The sequence below is a fragment of the Lathyrus oleraceus genome, chromosome 2 (genome assembly GCF_024323335.1).
Source record: "Lathyrus oleraceus cultivar Zhongwan6 chromosome 2, CAAS_Psat_ZW6_1.0, whole genome shotgun sequence".
In the NCBI taxonomy this organism is placed as follows: domain Eukaryota; kingdom Viridiplantae; phylum Streptophyta; class Magnoliopsida; order Fabales; family Fabaceae; genus Lathyrus; species Lathyrus oleraceus.
The window spans coordinates 130039619-130062781 of record NC_066580.1 but is presented as its reverse complement, the minus strand read 5'-3'; the positions used below and the strand labels follow the sequence as shown (position 1 = coordinate 130062781).

General features: G+C 35.4%; 1 protein-coding gene across 1 annotated transcript in view; it reads right to left on the bottom strand.

Moving 5' to 3' along the window:
- Window positions 1–15873: 15873 nt before the first annotated feature.
- LOC127122229 (uncharacterized) overlaps window positions 15874–23163 on the bottom strand; it is an 8314-nt gene continuing 1024 nt past the window's right edge. Inside the window, exons 2-8 of the mRNA XM_051052599.1 lie at window positions 23112–23163; window positions 22987–23039; window positions 17406–17527; window positions 17191–17309; window positions 16861–16972; window positions 16412–16698; window positions 15874–16261 (exon numbers count right to left, since the gene is read on the bottom strand). The exon at window positions 23112–23163 is cut by the window's right edge and continues 44 nt beyond it. Coding sequence (XP_050908556.1) covers window positions 16031–16261; window positions 16412–16698; window positions 16861–16972; window positions 17191–17309; window positions 17406–17527; window positions 22987–23039; window positions 23112–23163 — 976 coding nt within the window. The 3' untranslated portion in view covers window positions 15874–16030. The remainder of the gene's footprint in view (window positions 16262–16411; window positions 16699–16860; window positions 16973–17190; window positions 17310–17405; window positions 17528–22986; window positions 23040–23111) is intronic.

Genomic DNA, 23163 nt, shown 5'->3' with positions numbered 1-23163 from the left:
AAATTCTGGGCTTCACTCTGAGCCCATTAGGTCATGAAAAAAAGGCATTATAAATACCACAACTCCAGTCAGAAAAAGGGAGGACGGAAAAGGACGAAAGGAGGACCCTAGCAAGCAAACCCTAGCGCTCACAGACGGAAAACCCTGGAGGCTAACCCTGAGAATTCCGAGTAACCCTAAAGGAAACCCTGAAGGAAAAGCCGGCGGCAGCAAGGTCACTTCCGCTCAATTCGATCCGATCGGCCAATTCAAGGTTACAATTCGATTACAAACAGGTTGGCATTGCTATTACTACCTTATGTTCTTAATTTGCACATGGTATCATGGTTGAATTTATGAAACTATCTTAAGTTTTACATATGAATTTAAGTATGCATGAACATCTGAATGTCTAACCACATAATCTCTGTAATGAATGCTATAAGGTATGAAGCTTGCTGCCATTATATCGTTATTAAAACCGGAATCCGCAGCCACTCGCTAGCACATCGCTAAGCGAGCATGCAACGAGTGTTCGCTAAGACTTCGCTAGGCGAAGCAGGAGCGAACGCGACAGCAGCCGACTTTTCTGTTCTGACTTTTGCCCACCTGTCATGTTTTTATCATAGCCATGCATTGTTTATCTGACCCTACTGCTGTTCTGGTTTCTTTTGTGGTGTAATTCTCGATTGCACCCTGATTTGGTATTCTGACATGTTTGCTGAGTTTTGCAAAGGTTCACACATCGCCGGGAAAGCTAGCTAGATAGGTATTCCACTTTATTTGTGGGATGCCCTTTGTGGAGTTTCACCCTAAATTACCTAATTAATTTTAATGTATTAATTTTAATGTGGAGATCCACCCTCAATTACTTAGCTGATTTTAATGTATTGATTTTAATATGGAGATTCATCCTAATTGCCTAATTGATTGTAAAATACGGCCTTTAAATATGTGATCTTGGACCTCTCTTTGCTGCCCTACGGTATTACGGTATAACGGTCGTGTCCCGCGAATGTAGGGATACACTTAGCAAAGACCCTTCGGTTAAATCATCATAAAATAAATCATGGTCCCTCGGATGCTGCCTTCGAAAATACGATTTTGTCCCTCGATGACCCTTCGGTGTAGCCTACGGTTAAATGATGATCGTCCCTTCGAATGCTAAGGTATCCTTACAACTGTTGCCTTCAATGACCTATCGATGACCCTACAATGACCCTTTTACATCCAAAGGATAAAACTACTTACTTCTCAATAGTAAGGACAGTTTTACCCTCATAAGGATAGGAAATGCCCATAACGACCTTAGGAAGGTATAACTCTCAATTACTGGATCATAACCTAAAACATTTTCCACCCCTCACACTTTGCAAGTCCTAGAAAATCACCACTTGGTATACATTCATACTAGAATCATTACCAAGTTATATTTTTCTAAACTGTTTTTCAAAATCAAACGAGATAAATACTTTGTATACATTCATACGAAAATCATTACAAAGTTAAACTCTCTTTTCGAAACATTTTTAAACAATTCACCAACACTTTTCAGACAAAAATATAAGTGATCCAGCAATTAAGAGCCCATGGATAACCATGGATACAAAGGGTGCTAATACCTTCCCTTTGTATAATGTACCTCCCGAACCCAAAATCTATTGAGGTCTTTCCTGTTCTTTTCCACCTTTCCTTATTGGATAAAAGAAAAGTCGGTGGCGACTCTTGCTATCCGCGACATTGCGATAAAAAGCAAAATACCCCAAGTCAGTTCACCGTATGACACATGGTAATCGATTACACATACCAAAAATTGATTTTTTGGCCATTTTGATCTGTGTAATCAATTACCCTAATCATGGTAATCGATTACACCTGCGCAGACATCAGTAATGGCTTTGTATTTTTACCCAGAGTACCTTTTGGTTCACCCACTTCAACCCCTTTGCTTCCTCTATAAATAGAGCACTATCCCCACTAACTTTTTAAGCTTGAAAGCCACAAAACCTCTGTCCAAATCAAATTCAAGCTCCCTATTTTCAACCTAAACCCTAACTCACCCAAACCCTCTTTTCTTCTTTGAACCACCCAACCACCATGTAAAAATCCACAATCTCCACACAACAAAAACAGTAGCAAACTTGTGACCCCTTCACTTACATAATCATTCACCACCACCATATAAACATACACCTTCCTTCTATTCCACTTTCCTACCACAACAACCATAGCCACACTCTTCCAAGCTTTTTGCTTCATTCTCAAACCCAAACACAACAACAACCTAATTTTGACCCCACAATCTTGGTAATATTTTGGACTCAAACTCCTTGACATTTTTGGTTTTGTTTTGTGTTTGGAAATGGGTTTTTACTCTTGGGTTGTATTTTGAGAGAGATTTGAGCCAACTTTGAGATAAGTGTTTTTGTTGGGTTTACACCCTTTTGGGGATTTCTTGCTCTTACTACTTTTTATCCACCATTTTCAATCAAACTTTGTTTCTTGTTATCATTTAATATTTATTGTTGACTTGTTGTTACATTTATTTGGTTGATGAGTTCTATTAGATCATGACCATGGTTGTTTAGATTTGATAAAACCTTCAATGTTTCAAACCTATTAATGATTGATCAATAGATCCTTCATGATACTTTGAGGCATTGATAGGTTGCCTCTATTTCAACCATACTTGGGTCATTTGATACATAGATGAAACCATTTTCTTTACATTAACTTGTTATTCTATTTGCTTATTGTTATTCTACTAACCACTAACCATTAACTACTAACTTCTAACATTTATATTATTGCACTTTACTTCCTTGCAATTTATTTTATTGTTCACTAACCATGGACTTATGGTTGCAAAACTTTCTTTGTTACAAATCTATTGTTAGTTGATTTTTCAATCATCTTCAATACTTTGCACTAATGATAAGTTATCCCTTAATGTACATATTACTAACCACTAATTATACTTCACTAACCTTTTTTATCATTAACCATTATTATTGTGATATTGTCGTTCTTTATATTGTGATTTACTTTTATGTTATTACCTTGTAATTTACATTCAAGTACTCATTATCATCATCATTGTACAAACTCATCATGCATGTTTATTTACTTGTTATCTATTTTATTGTCATCATACATTAAAAATAACAAAAACATGATAAAATGGTAAGACCAAAAATATTCACTCCACTCTTAATCAACTTGGACTTAGAGGATTTCATCTTAGGACCTTTGCTTGGAGGCCTTCATTTACTCTTTGTGATACTTTGTAAACACTTGGATTTTCATCCGTAACTTACATGCATGTTGTAAGAATGGCATCATGGCACTACCTTAGGGGGACATGTTTGTAAGACCATTATCCTTTGTTTAGCTTAGGTCACTTTTGCACACAAAAGGCTTTCTCTTGGGCTACCTTACAATGAGACTCTTTAATTTCTTGTTGGTTACTTTGTGTTCATGTTGCATAAGCCAAATTTCATAATCGAAATAAAACAAACCCTTGATTCAACGTCAAGTGGCATTTTCATAATCAAATTCAAAACACTTAATAATTACGATTGTTATTGTGCGCCACGAGCCTTAAGTGGTGGAGAATGAGTGAGAATGGAGCATTCCTGCCCTTACTCTGATTATTTTATATGCAAGATGCTTGGCTTGTTGTCTAGAATAATCACCTCCGCCCATAGACTTTAGTACAATATAATCACAAACACTCATTTCATAAAACCCTTATTCAAGGTAAAAATAATACAACTCATCAAACTCATTTTTGTGCCTTAGGGCATCATCCCGAAAACCCTTTTTTCAAAGGTAAAATCGACCAACACACAAACATTTTCTACTCCGAACTACGGAGCTCTGATTCCTCATCCCCGAATGAGTGATACGTAGGCACAAGGGCCCCAATCCTTGGCGAGCCCTATAATAACAAAAACACCCCCTTCTTTTCACACATTCTTTTGAAAATAAAACAATAATAGATAAATCCCATGTATGTAAAACAACCCAAATGGTCCCCATGGAGTACCATGGACGTAAGGGGTGCTAATACATTCCCCTTACGTAACCGACTTCCGAACCCAAATCTCGGTTGCGAGACCGATTCCTTATTCTCTTTTAGTGCTTCCCGAACGCGTCTTTTTTCCGAGGGTTTTATCGACTATTTCCCCTCTCCTCTCCGATAGAGGTAAACTAAATAAAATTCGGTGGCGACTCTTCTAACTTTGCCTCTCTTTGGCATCTCTTTAGTCCTGGTCTCGTTATCGTGAAATCCCGGTAGCGACACAAAGGAATGGGAAAATAGAGATAAATCCCTAATAGAATGGTCTTCAAAACCAAAGACGGATTCGGAAGTCGGTTATGCAAGGGGAAGTTATTAGCACCCCTCACATCCGTTGTACTCAATGGGAACTACTTGCTTGTTCTTCTTGCGTATGGATGTTGTTATCTGAAGGTTACTTGTTATTAGTTTAGTGGGAGAAATGAATGGGAAAAGAAAATATAATTATTAATGTAAAAATAAAAGGGGAAATAATTATTAATGTGAAAAGAAAATGGGAAATAATTATTAATGTGCTCGCCAAGGTTTCGAGTCCTTGTGCCTACGTATCCTCATTTGTACAATAAGGAAGTAGGAGCTCCATAGTTTCGATCACAAAACAGAGTATTTGTTGTTTGTTTTTAATGGACAATGTTAATATCCGCGTTCTACCGGTTAACTTTGTTTGTATGCTCACATCATGGGAGGCTTAAGTGTTTGTTTGTTTACAATAGAATGGATGCGCTTGGATCATATTCTAGCAGTTAAACATTACTTGTTTGCTCATGCATAAGAGGCTTAAGCTTCATTCATGGTAGAAAGGAAGTAGCACGTCCTTTTTGGAAAGGTTTTGAAAGATGCCCTAAGGCAGAAAATTATTTTGATTGGTTGTGGTTGATTTTAGTATGGAGACAAGTATCAAACCACAAGCTAGGTACAATCGATAATGTGAATACTTAGGAGTTAAGAAGACAGTTGCATCCTAATCACTCTTTTTCATCCAAAATAGTTTTGATTTATGAAATGATCTGACAAGTTTAATCATTGGTACTTAGAGGAAGACAAGTATCTAACCATTGGCTAAGTACGACCAACAATCAGAATACTCGGGAGTTAAGAGGACAATGGCATCCTAACCACTCTTTTTCTCTCTCAGAGCACCGAATTGAACTCATTTTATTGTTAAGTGTTTTGAATGGAAGTCAAGCATCGGGCCACAAGCTAGGTACGACCAACAACCCAAGTACTTAAGTGTAGTGAACAAGTACGTACACCCCACTTTGATATTCTAGTTTATTGAGAAAATCATGTTGAAAATGCATAAAACAGGGGGTTCAGAATTACATATAGAATGCAAATAATGATCTGTGCATGGGCCCAGTAATAGGAAACCCATTGATTTTAACCATTGGATCAGGGGGTGTGTAAGTAAAAGGTGATAATGTTAAACAATAATGGCTAACCCCATACACACTTAAGGCCCATAGGAAATTGAGCGTCGTAATGTAATATTCACCATTCATCAAAAATCAAATGAAATTAAACTTGAAAATTCAAATACACGTGCCCAAAAGAAAATGAAAGTTCAAATCAACTCAGGCTGACCACCACCACTGACCACCACGCCAGAGGTTTCCTCCTGCAGCGGTGGTGCTAGAAAATGAAAACAAGGCCAACAACAGAAGTACAACAACACGCTGATCAAGAATATGGCAATGGATTTGGGAAATTCTCACTGAGGAGCTTGAATCGAAGCTAAGTAGGTCAAGAACCCTAGTGGTTTAGAGTTAACTTAAATGAAATTTATGAGGAATCAGGCCCCAATACCTTAGGGTTTTGATTCCTTTAATCAAGGCCTACATGATAGTAACTAGCAATTGAAGAAAAGATGAAGATTGGAAGTTACCTCTTCGGAGAAGATGATCGGAAAGTACGCTTCAGGTGAGTTCCTTCCTTCCTCTTTATCTTATTCGTCCCAAATTCTCTTCTTCTTCTTTGTTGCTTTTTATGGAAATGAGTTTGTGTGGGTTTTTGTGAGTTGAGTTGAATGAGGATGAGATTCTGATGATGGTACGATATGGTTCCGATGAAGCTGGATGAGAGGTGTTAGGTTATCAGGGATTGAAGGTGGGTGATTCAAAGATGAGAGAGTTATGAGATTGGGTGATTTTTGAGATTCGAGAATTTGTGAGGATTTTCTGATTTGAGAATGAGAGATAATGATTGCTTTGGTAGAAATGATTGTTAGCCAAAGATTGATTTATAAGTTGTTAGGACCTTGGGATTTGAGAATTTAGTTTCAGAAGTTAGTTGCAACTAAAAAATGAAATCGAAGTACATTTGTTATCATTCTATTTTGGATTTTATTATTGACTTCAATGCATTACAGGTGGCAATGCAGCTATTGTTCAATTATGCTGAGGCGGAAATGAAATAGTTAGTTCAGTTATTGATGATATGGAGTTAGGTTTAGCTTGTGATTATGTATAACTATTTTTGTGAATTTTGTGGCTATTGAATTTGTTTGTTGGTCTGTTTTGCAATGTTAAATTGGATGGAACTGATATGTTTGCTTTATAGTTGTTGAATTATTTATGTGCTTGCCAATGTTTGCTTTGCTTCATATTGCAAGTTTTTATTGTGCAGGCCTGGTGCAATCATTGATCTGCATGTATGTTGTCTTCTATGGTTTGATGCAAGCATGATGTAAGGTTCGTGAGGTTTGTGTGGCATGCGGTAATTGCTTGGTTCATAAGGCTTGCATGCAGGCATTTGGTTTGAACTTGATGTAAGGTATGAAGCATTATTTAGACTGTTTGGTTCATTTGCAGGTTGTGCAAGTTAGTCATGGCAATGTGGTTTGGTTGAATGGTAAATTACTCATGGCTATGGACTGATGCAAGTGATGGTTTGTTGTGTGTAGGTGAGGCATGGTTGTTTCTTGCATTGCATCCATTTTTGTCATGACTGCAGGCTTGTTGTATGGTTATTGCTTGGTCTGGCTGGAAAGTTATGTGTTTATGACCTGGTCCATTTGCAGGTCGGTTTGCTAGTCTAACCTGGTTGGTTTTGATCATGGACATGGGCATGGACCAAGTTACTTGGCAATGAAGAAATCAAAGGCAAGCATGGATTTTGGTGATGAATCAAAGCTAGATGGATGGAATTAGGTCTTAGGGGGTCAAAGGGGGTCAATTGACTTTGGTCATCTGGTTGACAAAAAAGTCAATTGTTGACCAAAAGTTAACTATATAAATTTTTGGCCAAATTTGTAATTTTTGTATGAACACGGACATTCTTGTAATAAATATGAACAACTTGTGAATGGAAATGATATTTGAATTGACATTGAAAGAATTTGAATTGATATGAACTGTGGACTTGATTGAATGTATTGATATGAACATGAATTGAATTGAATGGACTATTGGAAATGAATAGTGTAGAAATCCAATGAACTAAGTGTAAGACCTAAGAACTTAACAAACTTGAATGGAAAATGAATGAATGAACCAAAGATAAATGGACAAATCAACAAGACATTCAAAGTGGAATGGACTTGGATGGCCAATGACCAAGGACTAATGAAACCAAGGACTAATGTGGAATGAAACTTGAATGAAAGACTAATGGACATATGGACAAACATGAGCGGACCAAATAAGAATTAACCAATGAACAGATGAAATGATAAGAGGAAAAGATTATGAATGGCCCAAGTGGGAGTTGGGGTGCCATGAGAATGGGCTTTGGATCAAGGGATGCCATTAAGAAATAGATGTACATGTAATGACTTGAAATGAACTTGATACAATCAATGAATCCTCATAATGAACCAAGAATAAGTGGCCTTGAATGGGGCTTGAACAAGCAAATGAATCATGCACAAATGAATGGTAGTAAACCAGATGAAATTAGGGTTAGGTGTACCCATAAGGAAAGGCAGCCACAATTAGGGTTGTGTTCCACCAAGAAGACACAAATGAATCATCAACACAAAGCACACACACAAATACCAAAGGAACAACCAACTGGGGTTTATCTTGGTTGAACAACCTCAAGTTGCTAGGAAACCCTAGCTTCCACTATGTACACACAACAACACTTTGAATCCAAGATACTTGTCATATTGTATTGAAAAATTCTTATGCAAATGAAATGATTGAATATGAATGTATGCATATGAATTAGGGTATAGACCTAGGTGATCAGTGTGAAGGGTAGGATAAAATTTCGGGTATAACACTCTTTAGTACGCGTGCCTCCACCGTGTACCCCTAGTTGACCTTAAATATCACCTTTTGATTGCAATTTCTTTTTTCTAGTCTTCCCAACCAACGTATGCCATCAGATCATATTGACTCCCCCAGTCAACGCATCTCATGCCCCCAGTTGAGAGACAACCATTGACTCTCCTAGGTTGATCCATGTGGCGCTCTAGGCTCCAAGTCATTGGGCCTCTCTCCAGTGCTTCTCACCCCCCCCCCCTTTTGCAGGCCCATTATTAATACAACACAAAATACACCCCCTACTTAATCTAGTTAATTTCATTAGTTTAACTTATTTTCCTTAATCAATAATTTTATAATTAAAATTTTATCATTAGTATTTAACTAATAACTAATTAACTTAACTAAGATAATTAATTTTAGTAATCAAGGGTTTATTTAGTTTTATTTAAAATTACAAAAATACAAAAATATGCTTTAATAATTAGGGTTTATTAATATAATTTTAAAGTTAATTTTAAGGCTAATTTTTGGGACATTACTAAAGGACAATTAGGGTTTAATCGAGATCGCAATGTTCTTTTCTATCATTTATCTGATCATGTTTAAAATTTCAAATAAAAATCAATTACATATATAGTTATATCATTTAATTTAATTTATAATTAAATTAATTATCATATTTTTGCAAACTAATCAATTAACCTAAAATCGATGCCACACATTCAAAGTTTAAGTCCTCTGCCCTTGTGCATGGAGGCATTTTCAAAATCAAACTTTTCTCCGCTCCCGATGTGTTGAGACCCTTTTCAAAATCTAAAAACAATCAAACAACCAACATTTTCTAGAAGAACTATGGTGATATGATCCTTCACCTAACGTGGAGGTACGTAGGCATAAAGTCTTAACACTCTAGCGATTACGATAACTAAAAAACCTTTTATGTGCCTAACTCCATTAATCAATTTATTTTCTCTAAATAATAGTATTTTCTTCATAAGTAAATAGATAAAAAATATAGACAAACATTCTCTTAGAAACACATTAACCCTAGATGTAGAGGAGGATCCCGTTGAGTACAATGGAGGGGATGGGTGCCTAACACCTTCCCCTTGCTTAACCAACTCCCGATTCTTAGTTTCCCCCTCTAACTTATAGGTTTTATCATTATTTTCCTATTCATAAGAACAAAAAAATATGGTGGCAACTTTGTAAATTTTCTAGCCACGACAGTAGGCGATTATGCTGAGGAGTCCTACTTCCCTAAAGAGAGTTCACCCTAACCTCTAGTTCTAGGGTTTTTTGTGTTTTTTGTTTGTTTGCTTTTGTCTATTTTTGGTTTCTTATATTTTATTTATTGGTTTTTTATTTTATTCTTATGTTCTACTTTTATTCTTATTATACTTTTATCCAATTATTCATATTGCCATGTCATGGGAGGGAATTGTTATTATGTGAGATGCTAAAACCCCGGCTAGAGAAAAACTTAATTAAGACGTAGAACTGAAATGTTTTCTGTGATGTTTCGCATCTCAAATATACATGGATTCTACACTCAAAAGAGACACACCAAAGGTATCTTCATAATAGGGCCAGCCCTTAATATATTGATAGCTCATATATGGTCCATGACTCTAAGAACCATTTGTCTAGAACCTACGTTAACCATGGTGACCTTATGGTATCAACCTCCAATGGTTGTTACTAGAGTCTTGCCCAAATAAGACTTATCCTGAAGGATTTCCATAGGAAGGGTTATCTTTCTCATGGTAAAACAAGGGTATGGTCTCTGTCTTTAGGGATACTATCTTAAAATTTAGATCTCACAAATGAGAGGATTGGATAGTCCAAACATAGAGCTAGCCTATATAAGAAGACTGCCTTAATTAAGTCATACTTTCATATTAACCTTACCTATCCTAAAAACAAAAGCTAAAAAAAATATCATATCATCATCAAAATCATTTTTTGCATTCATTCATTTCAGGAATCTTAATCATCATCCAAACACCCTAAAAGTATAATGGAACTCAAGACTGATAACCTAAGGGACTATGCCATGAGCTTGAGCAAAGGAAGGAAGAATTCCTTGAATTACAAATTTGGAAAGATAATGGACATCTTGAGTGTCCCTGTTGTCGTACCTCGAAAAATGAGAACGACCTCACGAAGCGCAACTGCACGCTCACGGGATGGATTTAACAGAGTCGCCATCAATCTTTATTTACTCCTATATAGAGAAATGGAAAATGTCGAATGAAACCCATAAAAGAAGGACAAGGATATGCTCATCGCAACCATTATCAGGGTTCGGGAGTCGGTTATGCAAGGGGAAGGTATTAGCACCCCTCACGTTCGTTGTACTCTATGGGAATCGTTTGGTTAGTTGTGTGTGTAAGTGTTTATTTAAAAATTAGGCTTATCGAGTTATTAAGAGGGGAAAGAAGAGGAAAAAAGTTTTATTTTTTTATTAGTGGGCCTGATAAGATTTTGCAATCCTGCTCCTACGTATCTCAAAAGAGAAGTCAAGGCACACGTAGTTCTGGGTAAAAAAGTTGGTTTGTTGGTCAATTTTAGTGAAAGTTATCTTGTATTAATTGACGGAAAACATTGTTTTGCCCAAAATAGGTGAGAGCAGACGGTTGCACCACATTGAATGGATTTACAAATCACATCCATGCCACTTACCTCAACTCAACGGTTGTGGATGAAGCATTGTTTTACATCATATTAAGACAAAATTTCTTTCGTTTTTTTAAAGGTTTTTTTAGGTTGTGCCAAAAGGAGAAAAATGTTTGAATGAGTTTGATGTTTTTTTTCCGATGGCGAGAGCTTGGATTAGCGAGATTAATGAAGTTCAAATTTCGGGCAATGGTGAATTCTTCAGTTCCAAGTCACCATGTTTAACCAAATGAGGCATCTTGCTCAGGATGCTTTTTGGTCCTATTATATTTGCAATGTGTTGACATCATAACAAAGATTACAATTTGCCAAGAAAGTTTTCATTTGGATGCTTGAGCACAAAGTTATGGCATGTTGAAGTTGGCATGAAAAACTGGTTATATAACATAGAAACATTCAAGTGTCCAATGGCTGAAAATGTCATGTAATGTCTCAATAAATTCCATGGCCTCCCAGGCATAATTTTACCTTGATCATTGAAGAAAACTTGTAGAGGGCATCATAAATGACATTATGAAAAAATAACCAGCCTCAAATGTTGAAATTTGAAGAAGTTATGAATCTTGAAAGTTGAGAAAAAGTCACTTGAAAATAGGTCAAATTTCACTAAGTCCACAAATGACCTATAATGTCTCCAAACATTTGATGATCCTCCAAGAAAAATTGGTTGTTGTCATTTAAAGAGAAGATGTAGAGGATGTTGAGAAGATTCATATTCAAAAATGTTGAGAATTGAAGGAGTTGTGATCCTTGGAACCTTGACTTCAAATGTTGACTTTTTGGTTAAACCACTTGGAACAAGCTTGTGTACTTGGATGTTCATATGAACTTAAAATAAGGCGTCCTTGAATGTCTCTTGATTAATTTGCTCAAAGTTTGAAGTTATTGTTGAAGAAGGCATGGAAATAAAGACATGAACCTATGACTCTTCTTGAGAAATAAGCCAAAAGACTTTGATGTACTCTTGCTCAAAATGAGATCGAAAGGTGCTTTAAATCCTTTGAGATCATGCATTGAAAGATAGCCCCATTGAGAATCAATGGCTGGCCAGACTTTGCTGAAGAATCAAAGAAAACCTAGCTAAGGAATCATACTTGATACTCTTGGTGAAAAGCCCTACCTTGTACAATAAACTTAAAAAAAACAAGACATATTTTTGCTATTTTGATTAATGGTTAGATAACCAATGAACATATAAAAGTAAAGGTAAAAACATCAACAAAGATGTGCTTGATGATCCCTGCAAAAGCAAATCCCCAAGATGAGAGGGAGAGGGACCAAGAGGTGACCTTGTTTGTGTGCAAGGATCCCAATGGTATGTGGGATCTTAAGGTTAAAAATTAGGGTATGATAGTTATGAGTAAGGAATATGGAGAGGACATTTTTTTTATGAGTTTGTGTAGGTGAATAGAAAAAGAAGATGGAATTAGATAATAGGAAGTTGGATGAATGGTGAGGTTGTGAGTGAGGAAGATGGAGAGGAAAAATTGTTGATGTGTTTGTGTAGATGAATGTAATAAAAAGATGGAATGATATAATAGGAGGTTGGAGGAATGGTGAGACTGTGAGTGAGGAAGATGGAGAGGAAAATTTGTTGATGTGTTTGTGTAGGTGAATGGAAGAAGAAGGTGGAATGATATAATATGAGGTTGTGAGCGAGGAAAATAGAGCGGATAAATTGTTGATGTGTTTGTGTAGGTGAATGGAAGAAAAATATGGAATGATATAACATGAGGTTAGAGGAATGGTTAGGTTGTGAGTGTGTTTAATGTGTAGAGGAAAAAATAAAAAAGGCTATGTGGTTCTCACGAAGAAGTATATTCTTCTTTTATTGCTTTTCTTCTTTTTTATTTATTCTTTATGTTTTGGTTTTTGAATTGTGTGTGTGTGTAGAGAGAGCAATCAGAGATGTGTGCAACCACTGATTCCTTCCATTGGCCATTCTTGGTAAGCTTATATATATTATCACATTTAGGGTTTTGGTTTTTTTAGTGTCAGTACTACCCTTGGATATTTCATTGTGATTAAATGAGTTTCAATTTGATGAAATAAAATTAACCAAAAATTAATAAATCAACTCAATTATTTTATTTTTACCTCTATTTATTTTCCTTAATTATTTTGATTAAAAAACAAAATAAAAAAGAATTAAATCGAGGAAAACAAGAATGCACAAAGATGCAAAAAACAAAAACAAATTAATGCACTAAAATGATCTACACAAAACATAGTTCAATAAAATATACAGTCACATATCAAATATTGAAGTTAAAATATTCGGATGAAAGGACTCAAACTGATCAAAATGCGACCGCGCATAAATCCGAAAAAATAAAACGAGCACACCAGATTAAACTACGCGTAATATAGTTCAATAAAACAGACATTTGCAGGCCCGAACCTGAAAAATACTGTTTGCCAATTTTACTCGGGGTTAAGAAATTAACTCAATTGGTTTGTCTAAAATAAAGTTGAAAGACTGAAAAAATTAGAATTCCTAGACAAAATTAGGATATGACAATCTACAACACCACAGACACGTCCACCATACTCATTTGTTCTGATTGCTTCTACTAATATATCATGTCGTGGTTCTGGAACAAAGGATCATTCACGGAACGACATAACCAACGAACTCTACACAACATGATAAGATATAAATTCTTAGTTACCAAAACAGTTTAAATAACACATAACATACACACACAACAAACCCAACTTATAATTTTCGCAATGACTAATCTTGAGGAATCTGGAGTGTATTCTCCATTTGGTATTTGTCAAGCCATTTTCTACTTCTCATGTCGTGATGGTCGAGATGGGTTGCGATCACGATTCATGGAGTCCTCATCTCCCAGTTGTTGTATTTTTTCAACAACAATGACATCATCAATAAAAATGGCATCATTAACACAATGACATCAACAACAAAGGCATATCAACAACAAAAGCATATCAACAACAATGGCATATCAACAGCAATGGCATCATCAACAATAATGGCATCATCAACACAATGGCATCAACAACATAAACACAAACGCAATGGAAAATTAAGTTTAGTGTAGATGCATGGGGGAAAATGTTTACATACTGGAAACGTGATGAATAAGATAAAAAAAAGTTGTCAGAAGTTGGTACGAAAGCCTAGAACGACGAAGTTCGTCTCGTCTTCCACCTCGACGGTATTTAAGCCTAGAATGATGAAGTTGGATGAAGTTGTTGGGGTAAAATGGTGTTATTTCGTTAGAGTTGAAAATGGTGTTGTTTCGTTAGGTTTGAAAATGGATGTGTTTAGTTAGGGTTGAAAATGGCGTTGTATCGTCAAAGTTGAAAATGACATTATTTCGCCAAGGTTGGAAAAGAACAAATGCAACTGAAGAGACAAGCTAGTTGTGATATATGGCTAACTTAATGTAATTTTATGAAAAAAAGTCGGGTTTTAAGCATTTAAGAATTTAAAAAAATTGAAAAATATATCATAACAGTTAGTTTAAACAACCGTGATGACACATGGTTTATGTTAATTTAATTATATAAAAAAACGGCAGATTTAAGTATTTAAAAATATAAAAAAAATTGAAAAATATATCACAACGTTTAGTGTAAACAACCGTAGTGATATCACTTTCATTTTTGGTGCTGAGAATCGAACCCATGAAAGATATAAGATATCATCACCGTTGTTCTGAAAAAATGTAGTAACGAGTTTACAATTTTTAATTAAAAAATAAAAATAATATATTTGCACCTGAATTTAGAGATATCACCACGGTCCTTCAAAGGACTATGGTGTTGTTGGTGTTGTTGTATATACATTTTGTCATAGCGGAATTTTTTCTAGGACATAATAAACTAATATTCTAGGATATTAACAATAACACAAAAAATAACATTTATCAACAAGGAAAACATTTTTAACAAAAACAACATATCAACTCATAAAGTGTTTCACGAACATACATTTTATTGAAAAGATTTTTGGAGAATGAAGATGAAGAAACAATCTTCTTGTCTTAGAATGGAACCCACAATAAAAGGAGGATGAACCTGGAGTGAAAGCTACAAACTTGTGCTAAATTTGAATGAATGTCATTCTGGGTCTTTCACACAAGTTTGCAGCTTTCACTTCCGTTTCATCCTCTCCTTGTATTTTTTCTTCATAGCAACACAAACCATTTAGACTTTTTCTTCATTCACCTTCCCTAAAAGTCAAAATATATTAGCATGAAAATGTAATTATAACAAATGCAGAAAGTTCACTTCTATAATCCATAAACTAGCATAAAGTTCACTCATCTTAAGTTATACATGTCATATTATCCTACAAACAGCATGAAAGAAGCTATTGAAACATAAACAAAATAGTTCATTTTTTAGGTTATACATTCACTCATATTAAGTTAACTTCTAAAACTATTATACTCATCTCACTACAACAAACAAGACCTTAGACAGCGCTTTTTTTAGCCTTAGACAGCGCTTTAAAGCGCTGTCTAAACCTCCGCTGCTAAAGGTTTAGACAGCGCTTTTTTAAATCTTAAAAGCGCTGTCTAAGCCCCCCCCCCCCCCCCCTTAGACAGCGCTTTGGCCAAAAGCGCTTTCTAAGACCCTCCTATTTAATTTTTTTAGGTATACCTTAGACAGCGCTTTTCAAAAAGCGCTGTCTAAGCCCCCCCCCCCCCCCTTAGACAGCGCTTTTGCCTAAAGCGCTTTCTAATCCCCCCCTTAGACAGCGCTTTTTACAAAAGCGCTGTCTAAGGTATACGAAATTTTTTGAAGCTTTTGTTTTAAACCACATTTTTTCCAGGTTTATAAACCAGAATTTCTACCTGTTTTCAACCAGATTTTATCACATTTTATATATGCCATTTTGGCCTTTTTTCTACAATTCACATAAACTAAGAAAAATTAAACACACGGTGAATGAATGAGACTATTTTATTAATCATATCAAGATTCATAATACAACTATACATATTTTATCTTATGTGGAGAAAAGACATTCCTAGAGACTTAGAAATTATTGATGTGAGGCAAAATAAGATACAAATTATACAATAATAACTTAAAGCTTTGATTACTCCTTAACAAAAAAATAATCAATGGGCGTATATCGGCCCTCTCTCTGCGACAACTTTTGCTTCTTGGATTTGCTTTGTCTATTGATTCGGTGCTTTTGATCCTGACTGAAAAAACATAGACCTATCACATTTTTCCCCTCAAACTTCCCCTGGAATGAAGTTGATCCAAGCATCTCTGTACATGCACTGTGGTGAGAACTTGCAGCATCATTACCAGAAGTTTGTACCTGGTAAATACGGCAGAGATGATAAATAGTAGCGCTAGAAAACATCAACATGCTCCTCAATCCGCCAAAGCAATTATTCGGTTGCGGAAACTGACCTATATCAATATATGTCAACTACTTCGAAAAATAAAGAGAGAAAAGGAGATATACCTTCTCTGCACCATCATTTTTCCAGAGAGTGCAGCTTTGGTGATTTACATCTAATGAATGATTACCATCAAAAGGATCTCTGCTATCAAGCTGGCTTGTGTGCCCAACATCAATCGAAGGATCAGTTTCTATATCACTGATAAAGTCATGATCTGTAACATCTGAAAAAGGGTCCTTTTTCCTATTGGCTTCTCCTGAAGTAATGAAATTGGTAATAGTCTTCTGTGTACGATCAGGGGTAGCACCACTACCACTTTTATCTCCGTTAAACTGTGATACTCTAAGACCTAAGAGGAGAAGAAAAATCTGTTATGCACTGACTTATATAAGGAACTAATGTGAACTTGCTCATAGACTATATCTATAAGCAGAAAGCACCCTCTTATATTGGCCTTGAGCACCATCTGAATAATTGGTCAACAATAAAGCAAGTTAACAGAAACATATACCTATTAATCTTACTGAAACGGGAAGTTCAGCTTTCAGCAATTTTGATGCATGCTTCAGAATATCCTCACTTGAGTTGATGTAATTTTGTAAAGTCACAGCTCTATTCCGAACCTATAGATTGAGCATTTTTTTAGTACTTGCAAGAGAAATATAGTAAGATAGTAAAATGCATGGTGATCATGACAAATCCTTAAAGGAACTTGAACAATATTAACAACTTTTCTTTTAACAAAGCTTTGTCCAGAGGTAAGAACCCAAGCCAGAGAATTGACCTCTATCATAAACAGAAAATTGTTTAGAAAGAAACAGAGTCAAGAAATCACAAGTACCTCAAAAGAAGTAGTTTTCAGTTTAAGAGTCAACGTTCGCCCATGAAGGCCCTCTTTCTGCATGTCTGTGGACAGCATTTCAGCAAGCTCCATTGCAAACATAAGCTTGCATGGCTCATCTTTTTTATGATTCAATATAACTAAACACTTATCTAATGAGCACCTCAACAGAAGCTTATAGAATTAGGCAGACAAAAGACATCAAGTATGAGCACCTCTTTTGGCAGCAAATCCCATCCATGTTTCAAATGAGGTTTGTCGTAGTTTTACACCAGTCTTAACAAACCTTTTCGCGTACTTATTAATCAACTCCCATTCATCTGTATTGTAACAAATGCTGCAAATGATTGACCCAGGTAACAGGTCAGAAAAACATACTTAAGAGAACAAAAGCAACATACAAGAAAAGGTGAGATTCATAATTTGTCTAGTGTTGGACAATACTAAAAACCAAGCAAACTAACTGCATTGTAGGCTTGTAGCCTAAGGCACAAAGAGGCACCAAATTGCCTTCATACAATCAAATAGAGCTTTGGGGGAACTAACAACAGATCATGATTTGAAAATGAAGCATGCCAGCCAGTTTAAAGGGAATAACAATGAAATCAACAAAAAGTTCAGCAACTCCTTTTAGAGGTAAACACCATATTAAAATCTTATTCACAGAAGACCCTTTGTACTGCAAAACAAAATCATGAAAATGCAAAAAGAATGACATACAGTTCCGTGCGCTGAGCCGTGGACAGCATCACTATGTCATGCGCCGATGTGTGGTCGACGCAAGGGGTTTGTGCGCTGACCCGTGAGCCAAGCGCCGACCCTTATGGTCGACGCAAGCACTTTTGCGCTGACCACCTCCAGGATAAAACTAAGGTAGTATCTTTGAGTATCCCTAACCCAATCCATGGCACCAAAACTTAGACATAAGTAAGGGAATGGATGAAAATATATAAATCACAAAAAACATTTGGAAACAGACCAATATCTTAATCAATCAAGAATACAGTACACACACCAATATCTCAATCACTAAAATGCAATAACAATTCAAACAATCCTAACTCAAGCAATCTATAATTATCACACTAACTGTTACAACAGTCCTAAAACTTGAATTAACATTCACCAAAATCCATTTAACATCCTAACTAGTATTCACCTGTCACCAAATTTTGTAGCTTGTTGTTGTAAATTTTGGGAATATCGGCACGGTTGAGATTGTTGAGATGAGGAGTGCGGTGGCGGAAACGGTGGAGGTTCGGAGGTGAGAGGCGAGTGCGGCGGTCGATTGTTTGGGTGACGGCGGAGGGACCCTCGAAGGCGGAAAATAGGGTTTTCGGAAGTTGAAGGAAGAGAAAGTAAAGGTGATATGGGGATGTCGTGTTTTGGAGTGTCTGCGTGATGTTGTGTGAGTTGAGAAGAAGGTTATGGCTGATGGAGATTGAGGGGAAGAGGAAACGGCGGAAGTTTGTGAGGTGAGTGAAGAAGAGGGAAAACAAAATGAACTGAGAACGAAAATAGAATCCTGAAATTTTATTTTAATTAGACCTTAGAAAGCGCTTTCCACAAAAGCGCTTTCTAAGGTATGCCTTAGACAGCGCTTTCCAAAAGCGCTTTCTAAACCCCCCCTTAGACAGCGCTTTTGGTTTTAATTTTTTTTTTTAATTTAAAGACTTTAGACAGCGCTTTATCAAAAGCGCTGTCTAAGGTCTATATTTAAAAGCGCTTTCTAAAAGCGTTGTCTAAGGGGGGGTCTTAGAAAGCGCTGTCTAAGACCCCCCCTTAGACAGCGCTTTTATTATTTTCTTGGAACATTTTCCGTGTTTGTTTTTAATTTTAACCTTAGACAGCGCTTTCTTTTAAAAGCGCTGTCTAAGATGCGCTGTTAAAAGTCATTTTTGGCGTAGTGTCTTAATTTCACTTCTTAGGTCATATTATTCTACAAATAACATGAAAGAATCTATATTATACATGTCAATAAAATCCCAGATTTGGAAACATATTTGGTTATACATTCACTTCTTAGGTTCACTTCTTAGATTATACATTCACTCATCTTAAGTTAAACAGATTTAGAAACATAAACAATATATTTGGAAAAATATTTGGTCAATAAAATCACAGTTCACTTCATAAGTTCACTTCTTAGATTATACATTCACTCATCTTAAGTTAAACATATTTAGAAACATAAACTATTGAACCATGAAAGAAGCTATATTATATATTATGAAGACTAACTAGTAGCATAGACATTTCCTATGATTTTATGGAGTTAAATAACATTTCATAAGCTTTGATGTAACAAAGGTAACCCGTTGAAGAAGACGAGTTCGCTGCATGAGTTTGGTGTTACCATTTTTCATGTTTGTAAAGAAAGGTTGTTGAAACGTTAATGGCGATTAGGATTTTTGAGAGAGACGAGTAAGAGAGATGTTAGGGTTTTATTTTTACAGAGACAGTTGTTATGTAATGAAGCGAAATAACTTTTCATATATATATATATATATATATATATATATATATATATATATATATATATATATATATATATATATATATTATATATATATATATATATATTAACTTTCACCATGGTTGATAACATGAACCGTGATGAAATAAGGACAATCCCATTTTGTAACAAAGTAATAGAAAATTGTTGGTGTTGGGATTCAAACTCTTACACTCCAGGTATATTGCACCACAATTGTTAACATTGACCGTAGTGAAATGTCCTTTAGTAAATAGTATAAAAAGACGCGCCCAAAAATGAGTTATTACTACTGTTAACAGAATGATAGTTGCAATATGATGTTACGAAAGGTTTATTTTGTAGTAGTGATTGTATTAAAACACACATTGTAAAAAAAATTAAATAGTGGGAGATTATGGATTTTCAATGGTTCCCTATTGGAGACTGGATTAGGCCCAAAGTGAGGACGAACACGTTGAACTAGTATAAATACAGGTGTAATCTTATATATTCCTCTCTTTTTATTTTTTGTATATTTTATATCATTAGGTTTTATCATTTTTCTAGAATCGTATGTTGTTATGTTTTATCAACTTAAAGTGTTTTATGTGTAAGCAAAGGTTTGAGATAGAGTCAATCATCCAATTCATCTTTCTAGTGATTATAAATGTATAAGACTTCTATTATCTATTTATATCTATTAAATCCAATGCAACAAACTATTTTGTGACACCTAACACTGACTTCTTCAAAAATAATACACATCATCATATGAGCTTATGTGTACAACTTCTACTAAACCATCAATCAAAACACCACTATATGCCAACACCCCATATGATATTCTTTGACTCTTTCCATACCAAAACCCTTTTTCTCCTTCTCAAATTTCTCCAATACCAGGCTACTAGTGACAAAAATTAGAGAATGAAGAGAAACTTATACTTTTGTACCTTAAAGAAAGTGGTTTTAAGTACTAACCACTAGAATAAGAGAGTAATCAAAGCAATCACTACTCATGTTGCAAATGTCTCACAAAGCATGTATGTTCTTGCAAATTCGATTTTTCATCATTAGTTATATGTGTGATTGTTATTGCAAAATTCTATTTTGAATTTCTTCGATCACGATTTGATTTTATCCTTCCTACCGTTATCGAAAAATAGATTTTGGATGGTTGTTCTTGTAAAATTCTATTTTTAATTTCTCTGATTACGGTTCGATTTTCTCCTTCCTACCATTACTGACAAATAGATTTTAGATTGTTGTTCTTGCATAATTCTATTTTGGATTTCTCATATTACGTTAGATTTTCTCATTCCTACAAGATTTTGGATTGTTGTTCTTGGAGAATTTTATTTTGGATTTATCCAGTATTATGAAATGGTTCAAAATCTTCACACAATAACAATGTTCAAGAATAAACAAATTTGTTGCAACATTCTCAATCCATCTTCTTTCATTTCAAGTAATTTCATCAAACAATATCTACAAAATAAGCGTAAAACACATGTATGCTGATTTCATTTAGAAACTTCTTGCATATCCAGTTAGGACGAACACCTTTCTTTTCCCAACCATGTCTAACACGCTTTAGCATGACACAAAGTCTAACTGCAGTTCTGCCCTTCCAATTTTTTTCAATCCTAGCCTCGTCAATTTATTCCCACGTACACTTTTCCTGTAGTGTTGTATGACATTCAAATTAATTGTTAGATAAATATAATTAAAAAATAATTAAAATAAAAATAACTTAAAATAAATTCATAATACCTTAAATTTTCTAAACCAAGCATCTTTATCATTCTTGGAAAGTTCTCAAAATTTCTTCCAAGATTTTTTATACATTTGTTGAATAACATAACTTACACATTGGGCAGCAATCCAACTTGGCTCAAAACTAAACGACAACAATTTGAATAAGTATTATTAAATCCAAAAAAGGTAACATGTGTACTTAAATTAAAAATTTATAAATTAGAATATTATGATTTTCCACTGGGCCAAATGTAGTATCTTCCATTAATAATCTCATACTCACTCGAATGTGCAACACGATCTTGCCCCTGATGATCGTCCTCATCATGCCCATCATGATCGCCCTCGTGATCATCCTCATCCTCCCCCTTATGATCCTCCTCACGTGCAGGTATATGTGTGGTAAGGTGCGAGATCCCCCATGATACATGGATGGGGAAGGTATATGTATGGTAGGTGAGGTATGGTATCCCCTAGCTTGTATGAATGATGAAGGTATGTGTGAGGGATGTGGGGTGCGGGATCCCCTAAGTTGTATGGGTGGTGAGGGTATATGGGGTGCGGGATCCCCTAGGTTGCATGGATGGTGAGGGTATGTGTGAGGGATGTGGGGTGTGACATCCCTCAGGCTGCATGGATGGAGAGGGTATGTGTGAGAGATGTGAAGTGTGAGATCCCCCAGGCTGCATGGATGGTGAGGGTATGTAGGAGGGATGTGGGGTATGAGATCCCTCTGGCTGCATTGATTGAAAGCTACACACCCTAGTCTGCTGGTACGGAAAGTTAGATCCACCAATCTGCTGGAATGGAAAGGTAAATCCCCCGGATGGACTAATGAAAGATGGGGGGCTGAATCTAAGGGGGAGGACATATAACCAACTGAAGTGCCTCACATACGATTACCCTTGGGCGCTGGTGCTGATGTTGTGTATTACCCTTACCATTATCAGTTCGGGATGGCATTTTATTTATTTTGAGAAAATACACATATAATAAATTAACACAACACATACATTCTCTTCACGCTCTTCATTATTTTCTACAACATATACATTCATAACATATATATTTAAATCAATACATTATTTTCTACAAGTGATATACATTTAAATCTACACATATAATAAATTCACAACATACACATTTAAATCAGCACATTATTTTCTAAAATCATTAAGTAAAATTACAAAAACGATTTATTCAAACTCTTCATCCATATCATTATCATCATCTTATCTGATTTTGTCCTCGGGTCCAAACTCATCATTCTCTTCGTCTACATTATTTTCTTCCAACATTATAGATGCATCAACTTGATGATCCTCAACCACTGTATCACACAAACTTGTAATTTTTTCAACTTCAATACATCATTAATTTGATAAATTTCATTAACTTGGTAAGCGACGTCTTCCACTAGTTCGTCGGTTTCAATATGACCCAATGGTTTTGTTTTGATTACAACACATCACCCTTGTTTACGTGGCACATTGAAGGATAAGGAACATAATAAACTTGCCTAACAAATATGTGACATTATTAAAGGGTCATACTCTTTGTACCTTTTGTCCATTCGAATCTTAACAGTATTATATTTCTTATCTATTTTGTGCCACTGTCAGATGGATCATACCAATTATAATTAAAAAAAGAAAACTTTATTTTCCGAGTCCAAGTAATTATATACCAACTCGTAGATATGTGTAACAACGCTATAGAGTTTGTCTTCACAACCATCT